We start from the raw sequence: 21,953 nt of genomic DNA, 5'->3' as shown, positions 1-21,953 counted from the left end.
TACTGAAATAATACAAAAATAAAAATACTGAGTCTAAAAGTCTAAAAAGAACAAGTCAAATTGCCTACATGACACAAAGCCCAGTTTACTTGGTGAAAGCAGAAATCATACTGTTATATGATTACATGTAGTCTTTGTTGCCAGGCAGAAAATAAAAAAGCCTGTTACAAATGCTCATTTAATTTCAAAAGGGACAACTAATAAGAACTGTGTGCTCCATTAACTTATCAACTCAAATAGATAAATAAATAATTAAATACACCAGAGTCCTCCGTATTATGTGATAAAATTAAATGCAAATCACCACCAATGGCTAGGATTCAAAAATCAAAGCTGTATTTAAATGTAATTGGAAACAACCAGCTGATAAACTATTTTAGAATAATAGGGCAGATGTTTAATTGTAAAGGTTAGGCTACATATTTTTGAGAGCAATGTCAAAATTCATAAATGGTGCACTCCAAAAATAATATATTGTCATTTAAAGTAACCACAATAAAATAGTAATACTTTGTTCTAATGTTTCAGACAAATTACGATAATTTTGTTACTTAAAATACGTTCAGCGTGTGTACGTTTAGAACGCTTGTTCGCGGTGGACGAATTAACTTGACTTTTGCCATCCTGGGAAAAACACGCAACAGGAACGGCTACTGACAGCAGAACACTGTGGTGACGCTGTAGTTTCCCACAATTCAGTAGGACAAAATGGCGGACACAAGGGAGAAGGCATTGCAAGACTACAGGAAAAAATTACTCGAACACAAAGAAGTCGACGGGAGATTAAAAGAATGTAGGAGTCATTGTAATTTTGACGTTTGTGGTGTGGGAAAAATACGTGTTTGTGTTGGTTAGAGACATCTTACTTACACACAGCTAGCAAATGCTAGCTATCCAGCTACCTAGTGCTTTGTCATGCCGTTAGCATCCTCGTCAAAATGATCGGAAGACAACTGGTCAATGCTAGCAGTACTATCCTGGCCTTGTTTCTGTAACTTTAACCTAAGGTAGCATTGCTAGCTAGTAGTTTAAGAATAACATTAGGCAGTAGACAGTGCTATATGTAACCGTGAGATGGTCAGCTTCTAGCATTCAGGTTATGTTAACGATAATTAGCGTCGGCGGTGTAGCCTTTACTCTGATATATAGGTATATTATATATTGTATTGTTGTTTTGTTTATTAACTTTATCCGGAGCTTTTCGTTAAGCTAACCTAAAGCTTTACAACATTAAACTTTACGTAAAGCCAACATTGAACAGCTTGTTGCCTTACTTTGTCTTATTCAACCATTAAAAACGGAAGCAAGAATGGTGCATCATGCTCAGTCTTGTTTGTTTTCCAGTGAGAGAACAGCTGAGAGAACAAACTAAACAGTACGAGAAATCCGAGAATGATCTGAAGGCTCTGCAAAGTGTCGGTCAGGTAAGAATATCTGCTCTGACTCTTATGTACACCTACTTGCATCCCCACGTAAGAATTACTAATTAAACCTCAAGTGGTTCTAACAGTAGACTGACGTTTTTGTAGGTGAACACAGTCACAGTCGCAGCCGAGAGAAAGAGCTGAATGCTTAGTGATACTGATCATGTCATGTTTCTGTTGTTACTCCAGCATGCAGTAAACATGATGGCAGCAATTTGTGAAATTGTAAATGTCAGAGTAGTTTTGATTTTCATCAGCATGGAAGACACAATTTGGTTTGGCAGAACACTAGCTACCAAAAGCTCTTGGTGAAACAAAAATGGCTGTACTGAGTGGCATTTCTCTCTTTTCACTTTGTCACGTGTAATTTAAATAATGGTAACTTGGAAAAATTAATCTGCAATGAAAATTCTCTCTATTGCTAGCAATGTTCAGAAGCCTATATAGTCCTTGCACATTGTCATTTGAGGAGACCTCATTTGGCTTTCTGTAACTTTTCAGACAGTGGTGAGGAAATGTTTCCGTAGAACAGGATATTATTAAGTTGGCATTTGTGGTATGTAGAGAAGAGAGAGGATGGAGAGTTTAGTGGGTGAAGACTGGAACACTAACTAGATTATATCTGTACCTCATTCTTTGCAGATTGTTGGAGAAGTGCTCAAACAGCTGACTGAGGAGAAATGTAAGTTCATTGGTGGATGCGTTGTGTTGACAAGTGTCATGGCACAGGTAGTACGGCAAAAGGTTTTTAGCTTTTTAATACAAGACATCCCCAGTAGCTGTCACAGTGAGGACATTTTCTTACTGGTCAATAAACTTGTTATGACGTTGGTGTTACTGATTACACCAAACATTGTACAAGAAAAGATATTTGTTCATGAGGCTCAGTACATGTAGAGAATTGACTTAGATCTCGGCCATTGCATCATTAACTCTTACCCCTACTTTGAACAAAGTGAATGTGTGGAAAATTTGTTATTGCTATACAGACAAGTTGTAAAGTCTTGCTAACATCAGTGCTGTGTTCCATTTCTTTGAAAATTGGATATGGGACGCATCAAAAGATGTGGATTTAGATATTATCCATCATGGTCTCAACCAAGCGTTGCTCTGTACATTCATCTGCATCTCATTTTCCTCTACTCTTCTGTGTACTACAAGTGCTTTGTGGCAGGTTGTGTAAGAAAGGAGCTCTTGAAGTTTAACAACTAATGAACAATGGATAATGACAAATTGTGACTGACACGTTAAACGCTAAACTTTTGCTTAGCTCAGCCATGCTAATGTCTTTTGTTTAATTCCAGTCATTGTCAAGGCTACCAACGGTCCACGATATGTGGTTGGATGCCGTAGACAGGTAGGTGCTGAACAGATACTAATACGTCAATCATCCTGTAATGTGTTATCTACTCTAGAGTTTCTGAGCCCTTTCTGATCTATGACAGCTTTTCAGGCTAATAAAAATTCATGACACCGTGTATGTTTACATTGCCAAATGTTAAAGGGGTTTGATTATATCAGATGCAGATAGGTGATGGGTCAAAATAGCGATTCTAAATGTATTAATCATAAGCATGCAGAGGTCTGAAAATCATCCACACATAAGGGTGCTTGGGTGACTTGACTTAAAGGGGGACTATGTACACTTGAGAATCTGTTTCCAGGTGTTGGGTTGTGCGTTGGTAAGAATCTTGGTTGTAAGCATGGCAATCCAGGGATTCCAGTTTTGTGTATAGCACTGTATTATGTAAGCAGTGCGATATATTGTGACTTATTTCTTTTATTATTTTTTCTAATTTTTGGAAAACTGTTATTGTATAAACAACACAGCAACAAATGCCCAGAATCTAGGTAAAAAAGTTTACTTTTATATGCCGTCAGAAGCGTAGAATCAGCTTTTGTTATCACTGGAAAAGACAAAGTAGACCTGGATTACAATACTCAAGTGTATTAATATTTTCTTACACCCCATCAGGAAATACTACTCCATATGTGGAAAAAAATACTACAGTGTATATAAAAAAAGTATTCACATCCTTACATTTTTCCCCCTTTTTATTGCTTTTATAAATGGAATCTTAGTCAGTATAAATTGTTTTGTTTTTTTGATGTTTTTTTTGTAAATGTTTGTCAAAAAAAAGCATTGCACTGTACATAGCCTTTTGTGGCTCCAAAGGGAGCTGTGTGAAGCAGGGCTGCAGCTTACGATTATATTCATCATCAATTTAATCAGCCAGTTATTTTCACCATTAATCACTATGTCAAAAAGTGGTGACAAATGCTAATTGCAATTTCCAAAAGCCCCAAGTTGAGCACCAAGTCCAGTCAACAGTCCAGAACCCAATGACTCTTTATTTATGACCATTAAAGTAAAAAAAAAAGCGTAAAATCGTGGCATTGAAGAACTTGGAACTAGCAAAGGTTTGACAAGTTTGCTTGAAAAATGACTGAAATTATTAATTAATTATCACATTTATTTCAGTTGACCAATCAATGAATCGACTAATAGTTGCACTTCCAGAATTACATGTATATTTATCTTCCTCTCTTCTCTGTCCTATTCCAAACTATTTCAATGTATGAACCTGTTTTTGACCTTTTGGGTGTCACATAATTGAAAAATGCATCCTGATTGATCCTAGCAACATGCTGTGCATAAATTGCACAATGTCTCAAACAGGAAGACACACTTATCATTTCTGTTGCTGATGGATCATAATTTTGGCACTGATGGAAGCTATGCACCTTGTTATTATACCTGTTGCAGGTCTCAAATCAATATTGTTGATCAGTAGTTTTTGTTTTTGGTTTATTTGTTTATTTATTTGATTAAACAAATTTTTTTCAAACACTAGGCAGTTTCAGTCATTGCTGAACTTACTGTTTAGAAATCTGATGTCTAATATTTTTCATCCCAGTTGGACAAATCACAGCTGAAGCCAGGCACCAGAGTGGCTTTGGACATGACTACACTTACTATAATGAGGTAGGTTTGTTGTAATCATCACTAAGAATTGATTAATCAGTGTCACAAACTAATAAGGATCTAACAGTACACATGTTTATGCTGAACTCTGAACTGGATACTTGCAACCTGCATCTTGCCATATAAGCTGTACACAGGGTATATGAATCATTGGTATGTGATTGTTGTGGGTCCATTCAGAAATTCAGTCTGATGTGATCAGCATCTTCTGAACTGTGGTTCAGAGATTAAATTTGAAATTTCTTGCAGATTATTTAGGTATTATCAACACAATATACTTCAAGCTAGCTTGTAGCTTTTAATTCTTGCAAAATGCTGGATCGCTTTATAATTCATTATATTTCATTTATTACATTTTGAGTAAAATCTCTGACGCTCCAGAGAGCTCTGATCTGTGATCAGATGGTCAGACAGAATTTATGAGCTCACTCAGTGAATGATTTTGCCACTTTTCTGTTGAAGTAGCAGCTGCAATGAACCAGCCCGCTCCTCCTGCTACAGCTGGTCCAAGTCAAACATAAGCTGAAATCTCCTTCACAATGGCGGCTAGTGGGAGTTGGCTTATTTACAGGACATATGAGAAAATGAAGTGATGTTAAGTCCGTTAATTTGTTTCTGTTTTGTTCACTTGATAAATATCAAAAAGAACCAATGAGAGTACCATTAAAGCACTGGTATCGATAAGCAGTTTCAGTAAGAGTAGTAGCACTTTATTACTGTATCTAATTAAAAAGATACAGATGAGCACCTCAACACACTCATTAATTTTATGGCAAACGGCAGACAGTTCTTTTTCCCTGAATGAATTTTTTGTTCACAAGTCTTTGTGTCAAATACTTAAGGAGCATTTATAAATTTGTTTGTCTTTCATAAAGAATTGTAGCCTATGAAACCCTTTTTGCTGTTCCCAATTTTGAAGTTAAAAATTCAGTTTAATTTATTTATATAGCACCAAATCACAACAAAAGTTATCTCATGACACTTTCCAGTTAGAGCAGGTCTAGACCAAACTCTTCAATTTAGTTTTCAGTTCAGAGACACAACAAAACCCCTATGAGCAAGCACTTTGTGACAGTGCCTTTTAGACAAGACAAGACAGCTTTATTTGTATAGCCCAATTTTTACAAGCAATTTGTCTCAAAGGGCTTTACATAACATCATAGCAACATCCTCTGCCCTTTGACCCTCACATCGACTAAGGAAAAACTCCCAGAAAAACCAACCTTTTAGAAGGCAGAAACCTCGGAGCAGACCCTGACTCAGTGTGGGTGGCCGTCTGCCTTGGCCGGTTGGGTTGAGAGAGAGAGAGAATAAGTGAAAACAAGAGTGAGGGGTAGGTTGAAAGAGAGAATGAGTATACATATTGAGTATAAAAAACCGCCGACAATTATTATTTTTTATTTTATCGCTCATCATGAGTTTTTTTAGTGAGCAAGTGAGTAACAATTAGATAGCTAGTGAGCAACAGACTTTAAGAATAATTATTATAATAAAATTAACTGCGCAATAAAATAATTGTCAGCATTAATTAATTATCGCGTTAATGCAGCATGCATGCATGTATTAATGCTTCGGCAGCCCTAGTAGTAATAACAGTAATAATAATGGTAATGCAGAAATGTGAATAAGTGGTAAAGCCTGTAGTCGGTGTCAAGCACCGCCATAGGGAACCTGGAAGACTGCGGGGAAGAAGTCAAGTCAGTGACATGCATTAATAGGACATGAATGTGTATAGAAATAGAGTTAGAGGAGGAGAGAGAATCTCAGTGCATCAGCAGCAGCATAACTAGGGGCTAGCCTAGGCCAGCCCTAAATATAAGCTTTATCAAAAAAAGCTTTTAAATGTAGAAAGGGTGTCTGCCTCCTGGACCAAAACCGGAAGGTGATTCCATAGGGAAGGAGCTTGATAACTAAAGGCCCCAGTTCCTGTTCTGCTTTTGGTGACTCTAGGAACCACAAGCAGCCCTGCATCCTGAGAGCGTGTTGTTCTAGTTGGATAGAAACATATTTATAAGCGACTCCATGAATCTTGTAACAGTAGACAATAAATACAGGTGTTGCAAAAGATGCACGTGTATAGTGGATTGTCAAAGAGGAGGATTATTCACACAGCTGGGTGCGTACTCTACATTTGTTTCATGCTCTTTCGAAGGTACTTGCCCAGAGAGGTGGACCCCCTGGTGTACAACATGTCACACGAGGACCCTGGCAGTGTCTCCTACTCTGAGATTGGAGGCTTGTCTGAACAGATCCGTGAGCTGAGAGAGGTACAATGAAGCTGCAACCATCAATTATCAATTAAATCTTACAAGACAAACTGTTCATTTTTTGCATTATTGCTCACATTGTGATAAATGTATTGGCATGATTTGCAGTTTATATTGCAGTTTACAAGAGGCTCACATGTTTGTTGTAGATATTTGCATGGTTGGACTTTGTTTGAAGGTAATCAGTTTTAGATGAGAAAGGCATTCAGACAAGGTGATAAAATTTGATTTGGTTTTCATCCACAACAATGCTGCTGTAATTATGTGGCAGGTGATTGAGCTGCCTCTGACCAACCCTGAGCTCTTCCAGAGAGTGGGGATCATCCCCCCTAAAGGCTGTCTTCTCTACGGGCCTCCAGGTTAGTAGATCACACAAGTTTCAGTGAAAAGGCACCCATATTCTTAGGCCACACAGGAAACTAATGACACCCGTGGATGCCCATCACATTTGAATACAAAAGGTATTTTTCTGTGAGATGCTAAGCCATTTTATTGAAATTAAGTTTCACATTATTTCTTTGAATTTTATATTGCGCATATAACAAGCCACACTATGAAAGTATAATGTAGTTAGGTAAATGTTTTGGATTCACTGTTTTTTCAATATTGATGAGAGATTCCTTTTGTAACAGGCACTGGGAAGACTCTTCTGGCCAGAGCAGTGGCCAGTCAGCTGGACTGTAACTTTCTCAAGGTGAGTGTTGCTGGCAGTGTGGGGATACTGCCGAACTGCCATGCAGTCAGTCACCTGTTGATGTCTGTGTGTGTGCTGCAGGTGGTGTCCAGCTCCATTGTAGACAAATACATCGGTGAGAGTGCCAGGCTGATTAGAGAGATGTTCAACTATGCTAGGGACCACCAGCCATGCATCATATTTATGGATGAGATTGATGCTATCGGTGAGTGACATACATTTTCTTATCTATTCAGCCTAAAGGTGCAGTTAATATCTATCTCTCATACCTGCCAGTGTTTAGAAGACTTTTATGAAGCAGCTCAAGCCTCCCATAGCTTTTTTCACTTATGTTAGTTGCTGCCAACCCAATTAGAAAACAGGGCTATATAGAGATACGTACTCTTTCTCTGCTTTTTTCAGTTAAATTTGAATTCCCCCAATCCCCGGGATGCACTCAGACCCTGTTACATGTGTTGCACAACCTATAGTCCTTGTGTGCATTTAAATATGGACATGGAAACATATTTAAATGCACACATAGGTTTCCATCCAGGTTTCTATAGTCCTCCCTACTGTGCTATGTTTGTCAGGTGTTTCAGCTTGGGTGAGGAAGTTCTAGCAACAGTTGCTACGTCTGTAACCCAGCTGTTGTTGACAGTGAACAACACCACCTCCCCTTGATTCACCAGAATTCTCCGTTTTTTCATTTTATATTTTCCAAGGACTATTGGACATAAAAGGTTATATGTACACTACTGCTCAAAGGTTTGGGGATTTGTACAGTAGTTGTAGTAGCACTAACAGGCCTATTGACTCCCTACCCGCCCTTCCTCCACGCAAAACAACTAATGGTCTAAACCACATCAAGAAAGCAAGAAATAGCACAAATTAACTCTTGACAAGGCACACCTCTGAACTGAAAACCATTCCAGAAGACTACCTCATGAATCTGAGAGAATGCCATGAGTGTGCAAAGCTATCATCTAAATGTGGCTACTTAAGACAGTCTAAAATACAAAACATATTCTGGGTTGCTTAACACTTTTTTGTTTACTACATAATTCTATACGTGTTCTTTCATAATTTGGATGTCTCCAGTATTAATGTACAATGTTGAAATTAATAAAGAAAAACCACTGAAGGAGAAGGTTTGTCCAAACTTTTGACTGGTAGTGTATTTTTTTATTATTACAAAAGGGCAACTTCACATCAACACAGTAGTTTCACACACAGATTCTCCATTCAGGGCTTAAATACTTGAGTAGAACCTGCCACCCTGTGCTACGAATACCTCACTGCATATGCTGTGTTTGCTTGTTGCTCTCTGTAGGTGGCCGTCGTTTCTCTGAGGGAACCTCTGCTGACAGAGAGATCCAGAGGACTCTGATGGAGGTAACTGAGTCACTGTAGTGCCAGACTGAAACACACACTACAGCCGCTACGGTTAATCACAAATATGTGGCTGTCTTATCTGTTTTATTTTTCATCAGCATGATGTAACGAGTAAGTGTTTTGTCAGGAGCCAGTGTGATTTGCTAAGGCCCCGCAAATAGCCTGTAGTACCTTAGTATTTTTGTGACTGGAAATGCATACCTCAGTGACTAAATGTTCGTCCAAACTGGTGCATTTCAAGACTGGAAAAATTACCTTGATGTACACAAGTTTCCATGGGGACTGGTTTAAAGGGCAAGGTTATTGTGTTTTCGAGGTTTTTATATCCTGTAGTTTCCAAGTAGTGTTCCCTAAGTACTCAAATGTGACCCCAGGCCATGACAACAGTAGGACAAGTACATAATAGCAGTACATTGAATATAAACATCAGACAGAGAAGGCAAACGGGCTAAAATCACATTTCTTTCCTTGTACAACTACCAATAAACTCTTAGTTAAGTCAAATAGCGAATGCAAGCACTGTATAATCTGCAGCATGAAAGCTATGCCCATTGAAGTGAATTAATGTGTTGTTATTATTCATAATAGCTTATTATAACTTAATGTAATAATGGCAAAGCACTGCCAGATATTACTTAAATTATTTCAGTCACAAGTGTACAACTAAGTCAGCACAGCAGATGGATGATCAACGCAGTGATTGACTGAATTGTTTAATGTGTTGTGTATGTGTCCTTTCAGTTGCTGAACCAGATGGACGGCTTTGACACGCTGCACAGAGTCAAGATGATCATGGCCACCAATAGACCCGACACTCTGGACCCTGCCCTGCTGCGGCCCGGAAGACTGGACCGTAAAATACGTAAGATCTCCACTCTTCCTGTTCGTCAGCTGTTCATCAGCTGTGTGTCAGCTCTCTGTCACCACACACTGGAGATTTTATTTTATTTCCTGTTCTTTAGACATCGAATTGCCCAATGAACAGGCTCGTCTGGACATCCTCAAGATCCACTCCAGTCCCATCACCAAGCATGGAGAAATAGGTTAGTGAGTAGAACTGATACTTTAATGAGTTTGCTTCCTCTTCATACTGTCCTCTTCTGTTGTCTGTGAGATAACATATGAGGCAAGAGCCTTATATGTAAACACAAACCTCTTGCAAGGCTGGCAAATAATCAGATTTTATTTTCAGCCACAATTTTGGCTTCCAGTGATTATGAAAACAAGATAATTGAGTGTGAACTATTACTGTGCTACATTCCATTCTGCAATGATGCTCTTGTTTTGCCTCTTGTTGTAAATCCAGTGCGCCACATTCTATTAGAGCAGTGCAGGTTCTCCCCTCACTAAAAGCCTAAAATCACTCTCGGTCAGTTTGTGGCATGTTACGTTCAGCTCACCGATTTTGATTGTGCCACAGTGAGTTGAATTATATTTGAAGTTCAGGGAATTTTCTTAAAAAGACATTTTTTTTTGAAAGTCCTTTAAATCTGGTTCCAACAACAATGAGTAATTATGTTAAATAACCATGATCTTTATATTGACCAAAAATTATGATTGTGATTTTTTTGCTGTAATTGACCAGCCCCCAAATACCTTATTTTTCTTATGCCTCAGCTCAAATTACTGAGGAATTATATACCAAGAAAGATGAGCCCAGTCAGCCAGATATTGTAATTGAGCCCTAAAAAGAGATGTCCCTGCCCTTTTCACTGTGTGAATGAACTGGACACACAAGTTTGGCTTAAGACATGCACCAGAATACAAAAAAAATGAAGGCGAAATTCTTAGCTAAACACAAAAATGATTAGTAATATAATGGAATGTAGATATTACTTCCCTACAGTCTCTATTCACCTTTGTTGTGTTTGCTTAATTTTAATATATGTATTATATAATTTAAAAGAAGCATTGGAGATATTTAAAAAAATGAAGGAAGACAGATAAGGGAGGAGAAAAGGGGAAAAAAAACATATGGTCAAGAGTATGTACTCAAAAATAATACAGTTGACTACAAATCAAGTGTTCAGTGCTCACAGGTAAGCTCACTTTTAATAATGTACAGAAAGGAGAAGGAAATGGACGCTTTTCAGCCCTAGGTGTGACCTTAATTGAACAACAGCTAGGAACTTGTCATTGATTGATCTGCAGCTGATACAAATAATCAATCATGTCCACAAATAACAAATACAAGTTAGCAAAATATTAGTATGAATACTAAGGTCCCAAGAAATACGTCCTTTAGCAGAGTGGTGATTTGATATACACAAACAATAAAAAAGTGTTTTGTACAAAGTATAACTGCCATATGCAGAACCTCTATAAAAAGTACAATTAGATATTATTTTTTAATTTTTATGTATTATATCATTCGAAACATCATCTAAATACAGATATTCATAACAGATGTAGTCGTAAGAAGAAACATTCTGTAAAACACCTGTTTCCTCAGTAGCTGCGATGAAGATGCGATGACTTCAGTTTCATTGTCTGACACCTAGTGGTTAAACAAAGAACTACTGAACATGATTAAATAGACCAATACCAAGTACCATACCAGCATGGGAAGATGGTTCTTTTAGCTCCTTAAGGTAAACAGACTGTATGTGGAAAGTTGAAATTATGACTTGAGTGAACGTAAATACTTAATGTTATGTAATTTTCTAGATGGCTTGCTTACTCACCAGGCATTTAAGTTGGCAAAGTAACATTGAGTTTTATTGTCTGTGTGATTGTGACTTCATAGTACCGTTTAGTACAGAATTATTGTTGCAGCCAAGGCTGTAACCATAATGTGGGTTGTGCACAATGGCAGGATGACAAGAAAAGAAAATCTTGAGGAAGTTACTTGCTGGGAGCAATGGACATGATAATACTACCAGTTGTGAAGTGTATCTTGGTAGTGACTGAAGCAACCAGAGAACTCATTAGTTAAACCTTAGGATTTAGTTTAACGTAACGGAAACATGTAACTCCACAATCATTGACAATTTAATTTCAAACATCAATTTAAGGTAGAAAGCTCCATGTAAGTGTAGTCCATTAACCAATGGTACCAACCAATGGTAATGTTCATATGCCTTGGCTTTCAATTGATGAACACAATTTATTTTTTGACATCCTGTAAACATTGTTACAGAACAGAATTTTCTGTGCCAAAAAAAATGAACAAATGAGTAAAATACAAAGAATGATGACATTAGATATCATGACTCATTCATTCAGTTCCAAATAACAATAGTAATTCATGATCTCTTGTCATTCAGTAGAGATCATGAATTGCTGTTCTTTAGGACTGAATTAGCTATTTGAAGGAGAACTCAATTTTGTTTGGATATTTCATGGACTAAATAATGCACTGAGTAATTAATGATGAAAATAATTACTAGATGCAGCTTTATTGTTTTGTTATTTTTGTGATTTAACCTTTACCTGATTGCTTTTGGTTGTTTTCAGATTTTGAAGCCATTGTGAAGCTGTCAGATGGTTTTAACGGAGCTGATCTGAGAAATGTGTGCACAGAAGCAGGTTGGACATCAAACAGTCATTCAGTTTTTCTTTTCCTCAGCCCATGATTGCTGTCAACAGCTCTATTCATGTGGACCTGTTGTGTTTGCTTGCAGGTTTGTTTGCCATCCGCTCTGACCGCGAGTATGTCACCCAGGAAGACTTCATGAAAGCAGTGCGGAAGGTGGCTGATTCAAAGAAGTTGGAATCTAAATTGGACTATAAGCCTGTATAAAGCCACTGACCCACATTACACTGGATCAAAGGCTGATCATTCTGTTATCCCACAAAACATTTGTGAAATACCCTTACTAAAATATACCATATACTGGTTTATGAACGTTCATTCCTGTGTCTATTACCTTGAAGTGAATGTGATCAACATTCAGAATCTCACTGACTGCATTGTCAAAAACTAATTGAACACATGATATGTTGAGTGTGAAAGTTTGTTCTAGACCCTGGAAATAGTGATTTGAGGAAAAAGAAATAAAGCTGTGTTTAATTCTTTAACTTTGATGCTATGCTATTTGTGCAGAAATAGAAACTGCAGCTCTTTTTATAAATATTTACAGACTGGATTGTCAATAGCACAACTGCCTCTTCAAATGTTGTCTGTGAGCTTCTGTAAAACCTGCTAGTGCTCTTCATAAAATGCTCAGCACTGTATCAGTAATTCATCTTATCACCTTGAATTTGAAAGAATTGAGCCCAAAAAGTCTTTGATAATTGCTTGAATTTTATGTTTAAGAAGATTTATGTTTAAGAAGACCCTGGGAAATCTCATGTGGGATAATCCAAATTGTTGCAACTTAGGCCAAACAGCGTGTTCATGAAGGATCATTACACTTATTAAGAAGCTGATCTAGAGAATCCTTTAAAATACTATTTTAGGCAGAATGTGTGTGTATGTATGAATCCTGCAGTGATTTACACCGATCAGCCACAACATTAGGACCTCCCACCTAATATGAAGTAGCTCCCCCTTTAGAATATAAACTAAAATAGCCCTGGTTCGTTGAGGCATGGACTCCACTACAACTCTGCAGATTCCCCAGATCCCAACCTGCCTGAGAATCTGTGCACAAGAATAAACTGAATCCATCCTCCCACCAGGAAGCCCCATCCTTAATATACAGGACCCAAAGGATCCAACATGCTGATGTTGGTAACCACAAAATAACCCCACAGGTCTTGTGTTCCGTCCCCCGACAGGTGAGAGCTGCTTTAGCAGCACAAGGGGGACCTACAAAATATTAAGCAGGTACTTTTAATGTCGCGGGTGATCGGTGTAAGTTACAAGGGCTAACAGGTGGACACCAACACGGCAACTTTGCTAGAATATCAATAAAATAGCACTCAGTGACATCTGCAACCATGTGACACACAGGATCAAGGAGCAGTATGTACAATCATTTATATGCAAAAACATATACACAACCAGCAAATGCTTTTTCACTTCTGTGAATGTAAATAGCAGCAACAAGATGGGTGGCATCTTCACATTAAAAGCTGGATATCTGGGAAACACTATCCATCAACTTTGACTGTGAGCAAAGAGCACCAAGCAACTGACTGAGCAGGTGAACTACCTGCTAACTACACTGCCACACCTAGCATAGGCTCACCTGTGGAGGCCGAGAGAGCCCAATGCACTGCAACTTAAGAAAACACGTGCAAATAGACAAAACCCAGCAAATTAAGAAAACATTGTTATCCATTAGACAAGATATATGTAATACTAACATATGATGTATCACAATACATCCAATAAACGGACGGGTTGCAGATGCACACAACACATTGCAGTAATGTGCTGCAATTACAGAAAGTGATAATGGAAGTTTTTTCCCAGAGGACAACAGTGCTGAACTGGACACACTTAATTGCTGCAGTTTGGAACTTGGAATTTGGTTTCCATTTTCTTTTCCTGAGAAGCCAAAGGAATGATCTTCAGTGCTCTGCTTCTGACTGGATACTCAGTGGTTAGCTTTAGGTATGAGGAGTGATCAGTGTTTAGGGTTAGGGTAAAAATACCAGAATAGAACAATGTCAGTACATAAGCCTCAAAATGGCATATCAAGTGTGTCCAAGCCTTGTTTGAGCACTAGTGTTCTCCAAAAACACTTTCCCATATTTGTACTTTTCTGTCATGTGTATTTCCAACACTTTTATGTATTTGGTTGTGCTGTGTGTATTTTTCTCTCATTTCCTACTGTTGCACATGTAAAAGTAATGAAGAGGTTTCCTTAATTTGCTTGTATTTTGTCTATTTGCATGCTTTCTTAAGTTGCAGTGCTTTGAGCTCTCTCAGTCACTGTACTAATATCAATTTTTGGGTTTATTTTAAATTACCAAGAACAACTATTTTTTTCTCTTATGGAGTAAATATTCTAATAACTCAACATCATTCTCACCATCACAGAAAATGCATATTTATTACAAATCCACACTACCCAATAGTTTCAAGTAGTAGCAGTATGCAGGCAAGACTTTGTGTGTGCAAAGGAAATGGAGGAGCTGCTCACACCAGCAAAATAATTACATGTAAAATAAATTCAAATGAAAGATTATGTCAGAGATTGTGTGTAGACAGTCTAACAGACCAGCATATCACATTAAATAATATTTCTGCCTGTTATTACTCTGTACACCTCATCTATGAATTCATTCATTTCTTAAATAAAATTAACTGATTGAGTATGGGGAGGGCTTTCTGTGCAGAGTTTGCATGTTCTCCCTGTGGTTACTACAGGGACATACAGGTTAAATTATTTGATGACTCTTTGCCATTAGGTGTGAATGTGAGTGTGAGTGGTTATTAGTCTCTATATGTCAGCCCTGGGAATATACCACCTCTTGCCCAATGACAGCTGACATAGGTTCCAGCACCCTCGTGCAGTGAGACATGATGGATGGGATTATTCAATATAGAGTCAACTCCTTCTGCAGCTGGTCAGTGTGCCAGGGTGAAAGACTCCAGGACGAAGGCCCTACAGATGGGGCAGTGCTGGAAGTGTGACACACAGCTGTCACACACACATGCATGTCTGCAGGGCAGCAGTACCCTGTTTACTTCAGCATTCTGACAGACCACACAATCTCTGCCTCTCCCCTCTGACCAGTCCTCCTCCTCCTCCTCCTCCTCCTCCTCTTCCTCCTCCTGTAAGGGATTCTGCTCCACTCCACTGGCTTCACTGATTCGCCCACTGGGTAGGGTACTCTGCATTGACTCAGGATGTCCAGACACCCCCCCACAGTCAGCTGACATAAAGAGAGGCTGCAGGAGACAATTAATATGCAACATTTAACAGCAATTACTTGAACTAGTAATGGCAGAGAAAATGCTATGCTATGCTTATGATGCCCCCATTACATTTCTGCTCCACAAGTAAGCCAGAATCGTCAGCAGGGTTCCTACACATTTTCCATTTCAAATGTACAGACTTTCTCCATTTGACTTCTGAGTACAAATAACTAGATGTTTATTATGTAAATAAATGGATTGCCAAATATTTTCCAGAAGATTGTTGATAGGTACTGTAACACCTCCAGGTTCCTTTTCAGCACTGTAGCCAGGCTGATGGAGAGACATAGCTCTATTGAACCTTGTAGTCCTGTGGCCTTTAGTAGCAATGATTTTACAACCTTTTTAGTGAAAACATTTTTTGTGATAAAATTATACTTGTCAGAGACAAAAGTCATCACCCCCTGATACAAATTTGTCTCCAAACACAGGCACCATAGAAACAGCTGTAGGACTAGGTTTTTCTCAAGACCTGTTTTCTCTCTCATTTCTCACATGTAATTTCAACAATTTCTTCATCAAAACCATTAATGTGTCTCTTAGACCACATCCCGAGTATGCTGCTTAAAGAAGTTTTACCCCTAGTTAGCACTTCCTTATTAGATAAAATCAATCTGTGATAGGCTGTGCACTGCATTCCTTCCTCCTCTTCCTAAAAAGCCTACTCTTGATCCAGAGGTTTTAGTGAACCACAGACTGATATCTAACCGTCTCTTTCTCTCTAAGATCCTCAAGAGAACAGTCACCCATCAGTTATGTGACTTTCTACATAACGGCAGGTTAATTTGAGGATGTCAGGTTTTAGAGTTCATCATAGCAGAGATAGTACTGGTCAAAGTTAAAAACAACTTCCTATTTGCATCTGACAAGGGACTTGTCTCTGTACTTATATTGTTAGACCATAGTACTGCATTTGAACCAACTGAATACTGATACCATAACATCTTACCACAAGGAACTGCATTGAGCAGGTTAAGTCCCACTTAACAGACTGATCTCTGTTTGTAAGATGAATCCTCCAAAGTCACACTGTGCCACAAGGTTCTGTTCTCAGGCCACATGTGACTGCTTCCTTACACTACACAGAAGTAATCTCTCTTTCATCCTCTCTGTCTTGTCTACCTCTTCTTCCCTCCCTTCACCCAGCCGACTATCAGCAGGATAGTTCTCCCTTGCGAGCAGGGTCCTGCTCAAGGTTTCTTCCTGTTTAAAGGGAGTTTTTCCTTGCCACTGTCTGCTTGCTAGGGGTTCAGGCTCTGGGTCTCTGTAAAGCATTTAGAGACAATTTTGATTGTATAAGGTGCTATATAAATAAATTGAAATTGAAAATACCAAATATGAGCACTGCCATCTTGCTCTGATTATGTCATGTGGACACAATAGTGAGTGGAGCCACTGTAACCGCTTCCCGTCCATACACCCATTTGACCCAAATGGAAATAGGGCTCAGCACCTATTCCCATGGTACAAAAGACAAGTTAGCTGCCATTTTATGTCCTGCTTTGAAACAGAGGCTCGTGAAACCTGTTTCTCACTTAAAATCTTACCCGAAACATATTTTAATAAACTGTTCAGTTATAGCAGGAGGAAATTGTTTACTAGGCCATGTTGAAAAAGCAAACATGATGAGATGATGATAGCAAATTATGCTCCCCGTTTACAAAGTCTGACGTACAAGCACTGACTGAAGTCGGGATTCTAGTTTACGTGACATACCTTTAACTCATACATGTTCCCCTGTGAGGTGAGAAGGTACTGAAAGACAACCCGTGCAGAAAGGCTGTACTTGTCATCAGGAACATGAATGACAGTTACACTGGCCACCTGAAAACAGAAACACAGCATCAGTTCTTCAAATGAGTGTTTGTGAATCACTTCTCTTGAAGGTTTTCATTTCTATGCCAAGGGTTTTTCCAGAGAACCTTTCTTTTTTATGAGATTGGCTGATAATGACAGTTAATGTTGTGGGTCTGAAAAACTCAAGACATGTTTTGTCCTGCAATCTCCCCTTCTTGAAGTCTTTGTGCTATGCTTGTTTAAATTATGTAGAAATATCACTAAGAAACTGGCATGAGTTTGGTGATCTGACTACAGGCACAAGTAAAATATGTCTGAATGTGAGATGAACTGACAATGTTGTACATGTCTCTGTGTTCTTGCTCTGCAAGTGTCAGCACAGCCACAAGGGGGTAGCGTTCTCTTGGCAATGGCCCAAAATCTGTGATCCCCTGGTCAGCAGGAATCTGTGTGCGACGTTCCTCTTTGTCTTCACGGCTGATACTAGGAGGATGGGGTCAAAGAGGCTAACATCAGAAACAACTGTAAGAACATATGTCAGCCAAACACAGAGGACAAGGAAAAGGAATGTCTCAGTCATCATGTGTATTGTCACAATAAACTGAAAGCACTGGCCGACTGGATTACTGTTACATCTTTAAAGGTTCTTTCTGGTTTTTGTTTCTTTCTGTCTCTGTAAAGGCCGATCAGAAGTGCCAATCAGATAAACATGCAGGGCAGTTTCTCTCAAAAGGCATTCTGTCGTTCCCAACAGAATCCTTAGCCAACCAGGCTGAAGAAAATGTGTTTTGGGCAAAAACACCATCATGTCACACTGAGCGCTGACCACAACAGAATGTGTCCTCTCCTGCTGTTAACATAATTACAATCACTCACTTGCTACTCAGCACGAGACCTACAAAAAATATGACCATTAAATGTTCCTGAGACAACAGGAACACAAACGACTTGCTGGAATGACTTCACAAACATGTTGCACTGGTCAAACCAAGAGGGCATGGCAAATCTGTACTGAAATCGGTAAGAGGATGCTAGTTAGCTGTTAGCAGTCAGCAAGCAGCAGAGTCCTGTGTTTGGCTAAGGGGGCTAACTGCTAAGAGATAAGATAATCCTTAATTGATGCGCAAAGTAAATTTGAAATTTGAGCTAACGGCGCTAACAGCTTACACTGAAGCCAACACACAACAGGACAGAGTATCTGTTCAGAGAAACATGAGGCATTAACCAGTGAACTGCAGTTAAATGTGAGACTACAACAAGTTAAAATTAAATACATGCACTGAACTACTTCAGCTGAGTACAGTTTGAAGGTAAAAGTACTTAGAGGCTGGAGTTACAGACACTTTACATCAGTGTACATTTGACCAAACATTTGTCAGAAATGAAAGTAGCCACATACATTCTGTGTCCTGGTTATATTTTCTTAACTCTGTTTTTCACAGCTTACAAATAAATAAATCGTTATTAATACACTCGATGGAACCCACTGATGTTTTATGCAGTTTGTGATGTTTTCAGTCAGGGTGCTTTCTATTACTCCTCTGTAAAAGTTAATGTGAGCATGGAAACTGGGCATGCGAGTTTAGCTTCCTTAAGCTTTTTTTTAAAAACTACAGTTGTTTCTGAGCTTCCATTTTTGTTTTGGAGATGTGTTATGTCTATGACAGGTTCTCTGTGTTGCTGATTTCTAGAGGCCTAAAATTGTTCCCCTGCTCCACCTCAGCCCTACTGATGTAGACAGAGGTATGTGTCTTTCTCTTTTTATTTTAACATTGAACAGACGTTTGTTCACGTTTGTTCTTTGTGCACCATTCTGCAAGACTGTTGATTTCCTCCGAACAGACAACATGAACACAAGATAAAATATCTATTTAAAGGAACTGCACATTATTACAGTCCAGATTCCATAAAAGCTTGGATGCTATGTAATAATAATAATATGAAATTAAAGCAGAATGTGATAGTCTGCTAATGCTTTTTGACATACAATCATTTGAAAACAGTACAAAAACAATATATTTAATGCATCACTTCATTGATTTTGGATAAATAAACATATTTTGCAAATTTGATGAGAACAACATATTTCAAACAAGTTGGGACCAGGGCCACAAAAGGAGGAGAAAGTTGTGGAATGCACAAAAATGAAAACAAAACACCAATTTGGAACATTCCACAGGTAAACAGGTTCAGAGGTATCAGCTGATAGTATTATGGTTTGATATGGGGTGTGTTTCATCATTTTGTGAAACGCATAATTGTATAAAAGATATTACCACATAGGCTCAGGAAAACTAAATAAAATCAGAAATTATTTGCTAATTACTGCATTTTGTTTTTATTTATGTTTTACATAGTACCCCTTTTTTAAACAATCAAATAATTCTGACTGTTGAATCTTGTGAATCTTAGTATTAGTATGAAGGATACTGAAAGCTCTGGCAGTATTGGTAGTGAAGTTGCAGGACTTGCTGGAAATGTTGGAGAGTGTTGAGCCTTGGGCTGTCCTGATGGGCCTGCAGCCCCCGCTGCAGGGCACTGACCTCGCAGCCCCAGAAACAGCTCAGGACACAGGGCTCCAGACAGCAAAGCCTCAGTGACACACCATCTGCAAGGAAGTGTTTGCTAATGTCATCGTGGCCTGGGACACAAAAGTAAGGCTACTACATAGTGATAATAGGTGATATATAGGCCAGAGCATATAGAGGCAGGACTCACAACCATATCATTTATAGATAAAATGGTTTATTAGTGATTTTTATATTATCACATGAATGCTTCCAACTCCACAATAGACACAGAACAAAAACGGTATCTGTGCTTACTGTAGCTTTACATTATCCCAGTTGCCATTGTACAGCGTAGTGTTAACATTTGTTGATTTATTTCTATATTTCTTTATTTCTCTATTTCTTGCCACAGTATCAACACCAATGAATAATCATTACTGTTTTCCAGTTTGTTTTTAACTATTTAAAGTAATCCTCTCTGTTAACATGGAGGAGGTGGGGCTTACAACATGTACTGGAGCCTGACACCAGGAGGCGAATGAGAATTTTGGTTTGGTTTCACTTTTGCAGGTTCCCACACCTTCTTACATCTTACATCAAATTCAAAGATTTTTCAAAGACTTTTGAGGCCCAATTCCCTCAAACTCAATGTCCCAACACAGGCCTTTGCATTTGACACAGATCCAAGTTAATTACTGTTAAGACAATTTTTATAATGGAAAGAATTCCACCTTCCCAGTTATATTACTGAGGATGACAGTTCTCACCAGTGACAGATGCTGGCCCAGAGCCCATCTCCAGAGCAAAAGGATTTGTCACTTGAACCATTTGTTTTTCAGGGGTAGGTAGGACAGACTCTGTCTCATCAGAGCTGCGAAGGATCACTGGGACATCAAAGCCAAACCTGCAGAACAGGGGGCAAAGTAAACAAAATGTGAAAGGGTAATTACAGTACTCATGGCTCTCTTCTATCTTACTGTTTTTACAGAAACAAAAAGCTAAGAGCTGTAACCATCCTTATCTTCCTTTCAGAACTGTTTTTATTGATCAGCCTTAGCTTTCTTCAAATCAAACTCTGTCCAGTAGTCTACTTTATTTCAAGCAAGATACCTCTACAACAGCTGGCTACATTGAAGTGAAATTTGTGAAAGACCCATTTCACCGAACATTTCTTTCATTCAAGTTTTGTCTTGCAACACGTCCTACTCACGTCGAATCTGCAAGCGACATCTCATAATAAAACCAGGATCTATTTCAGCTTAACAAACGCACTAGCACCACCCTCAGGACCCGTGGGATGTTATATAAAAGGAGATTGCACGCTACGTTCGGATTAGTTATTTATTTATGTCGCACGGAATAAATCTAGTTGGGAACATCAGCGAAAGGAAAAAAATGCTTCAAATGTAACTATTCGTGTATTACAAAGCCACGGTTACCTTCGAGGTGATATTGTCCACGTAGCAAGTCATTAAGATAAAGCAATGTAGACAATATACAGTATAAACTAGCCTAAGTCTGTGGGGAACGTGTGGGGCTCGTATGTGAAATACTGGTATAAAAGTGTTGTTGTCAGGACAGATAGGCTAACATAGCCAACGTTTCACTTACCAGCCAAGCACAATGGCGGCGGTAACAACGAAACATAATGAGACCACACTAATGTAAAACAGAGGGGAGTATTCATACAAAGTCACCAGGAAAACCGCTGCCATTTTATACAACTTCTGTCATAAAATAAACCAATTTGTTCGGAAAAAAATCCGCTTGTAAACACTTGCCTCAACGGCCATAACAATAATATCTTCTACTTCTTTTGGTTTAATGGCGGGTGAATGACAGGAAGTTGTAAAACTACGGTGGCCTAAATGGTTTGCAAAGTCTACAAAAAATATTAACTTATTTCAGATAGTCAACTTTTAACCACAAATCAAGTTGGTTGCTCCTTTAAAAGTATATGTTTATTTTAAATATTTCAGTCACTAACATTATCTTCTCTTAGGTCCCTATGTTTAAATTAGCAACCTAAACGAGTCAAGTTAACACGAGACTGTTCAGTTAGTGAAGTTTTCTTCAAATTAAAAGCA

General features: G+C 38.5%; 2 protein-coding genes across 4 annotated transcripts; one reads left to right on the top strand and one right to left on the bottom strand.

The window, feature by feature from the left end:
* Positions 1-635: 635 nt before the first annotated feature.
* psmc6 (proteasome 26S subunit, ATPase 6) lies at positions 636-12,765 on the top strand. The gene is made up of 14 exons (XM_046372598.1): positions 636-793; positions 1,345-1,424; positions 2,067-2,106; positions 2,729-2,781; positions 4,343-4,410; positions 6,563-6,677; positions 6,949-7,036; positions 7,310-7,371; positions 7,453-7,576; positions 8,684-8,745; positions 9,487-9,607; positions 9,708-9,788; positions 12,202-12,273; positions 12,369-12,765. Exons 1-14 carry the CDS (start codon positions 709-711, stop codon positions 12,485-12,487), a joined length of 1,170 nt encoding a protein of 389 aa, XP_046228554.1. The 5' UTR covers positions 636-708; the 3' UTR covers positions 12,488-12,765.
* An 887-nt stretch (positions 12,766-13,652) lies between these two features.
* cgrrf1 (cell growth regulator with ring finger domain 1) lies at positions 13,653-21,839 on the bottom strand. Of its 3 annotated transcripts, none has more exons than XM_046372600.1 (6): positions 21,648-21,839; positions 20,634-20,770; positions 19,787-19,964; positions 17,692-17,839; positions 17,276-17,383; positions 13,653-15,532 (listed from the first exon to the last, which is right to left on the bottom strand). In XM_046372600.1, the coding sequence occupies exons 2-6, from the start codon at positions 20,692-20,694 to the stop codon at positions 15,209-15,211; spliced, it is 819 nt and encodes a 272-aa protein (XP_046228556.1). In that variant the 5' UTR covers positions 20,695-20,770; positions 21,648-21,839; the 3' UTR covers positions 13,653-15,208. The 3 variants fall into 3 exon arrangements, with proteins under 3 accessions (XP_046228556.1, XP_046228555.1, XP_046228557.1); XM_046372599.1 differs by having other exon boundaries at positions 21,478-21,727; XM_046372601.1 differs by lacking the exon at positions 21,648-21,839 and adding an exon at positions 21,306-21,452.
* Positions 21,840-21,953: the final 114 nt, after the last annotated feature.

Source organism: Scatophagus argus, chromosome 19 (genome assembly GCF_020382885.2).
Source record: "Scatophagus argus isolate fScaArg1 chromosome 19, fScaArg1.pri, whole genome shotgun sequence".
In the NCBI taxonomy this organism is placed as follows: domain Eukaryota; kingdom Metazoa; phylum Chordata; class Actinopteri; family Scatophagidae; genus Scatophagus; species Scatophagus argus.
Note: the sequence above shows the minus strand (reverse complement) of the source record. Positions and strands in the feature narration are given on the sequence as shown.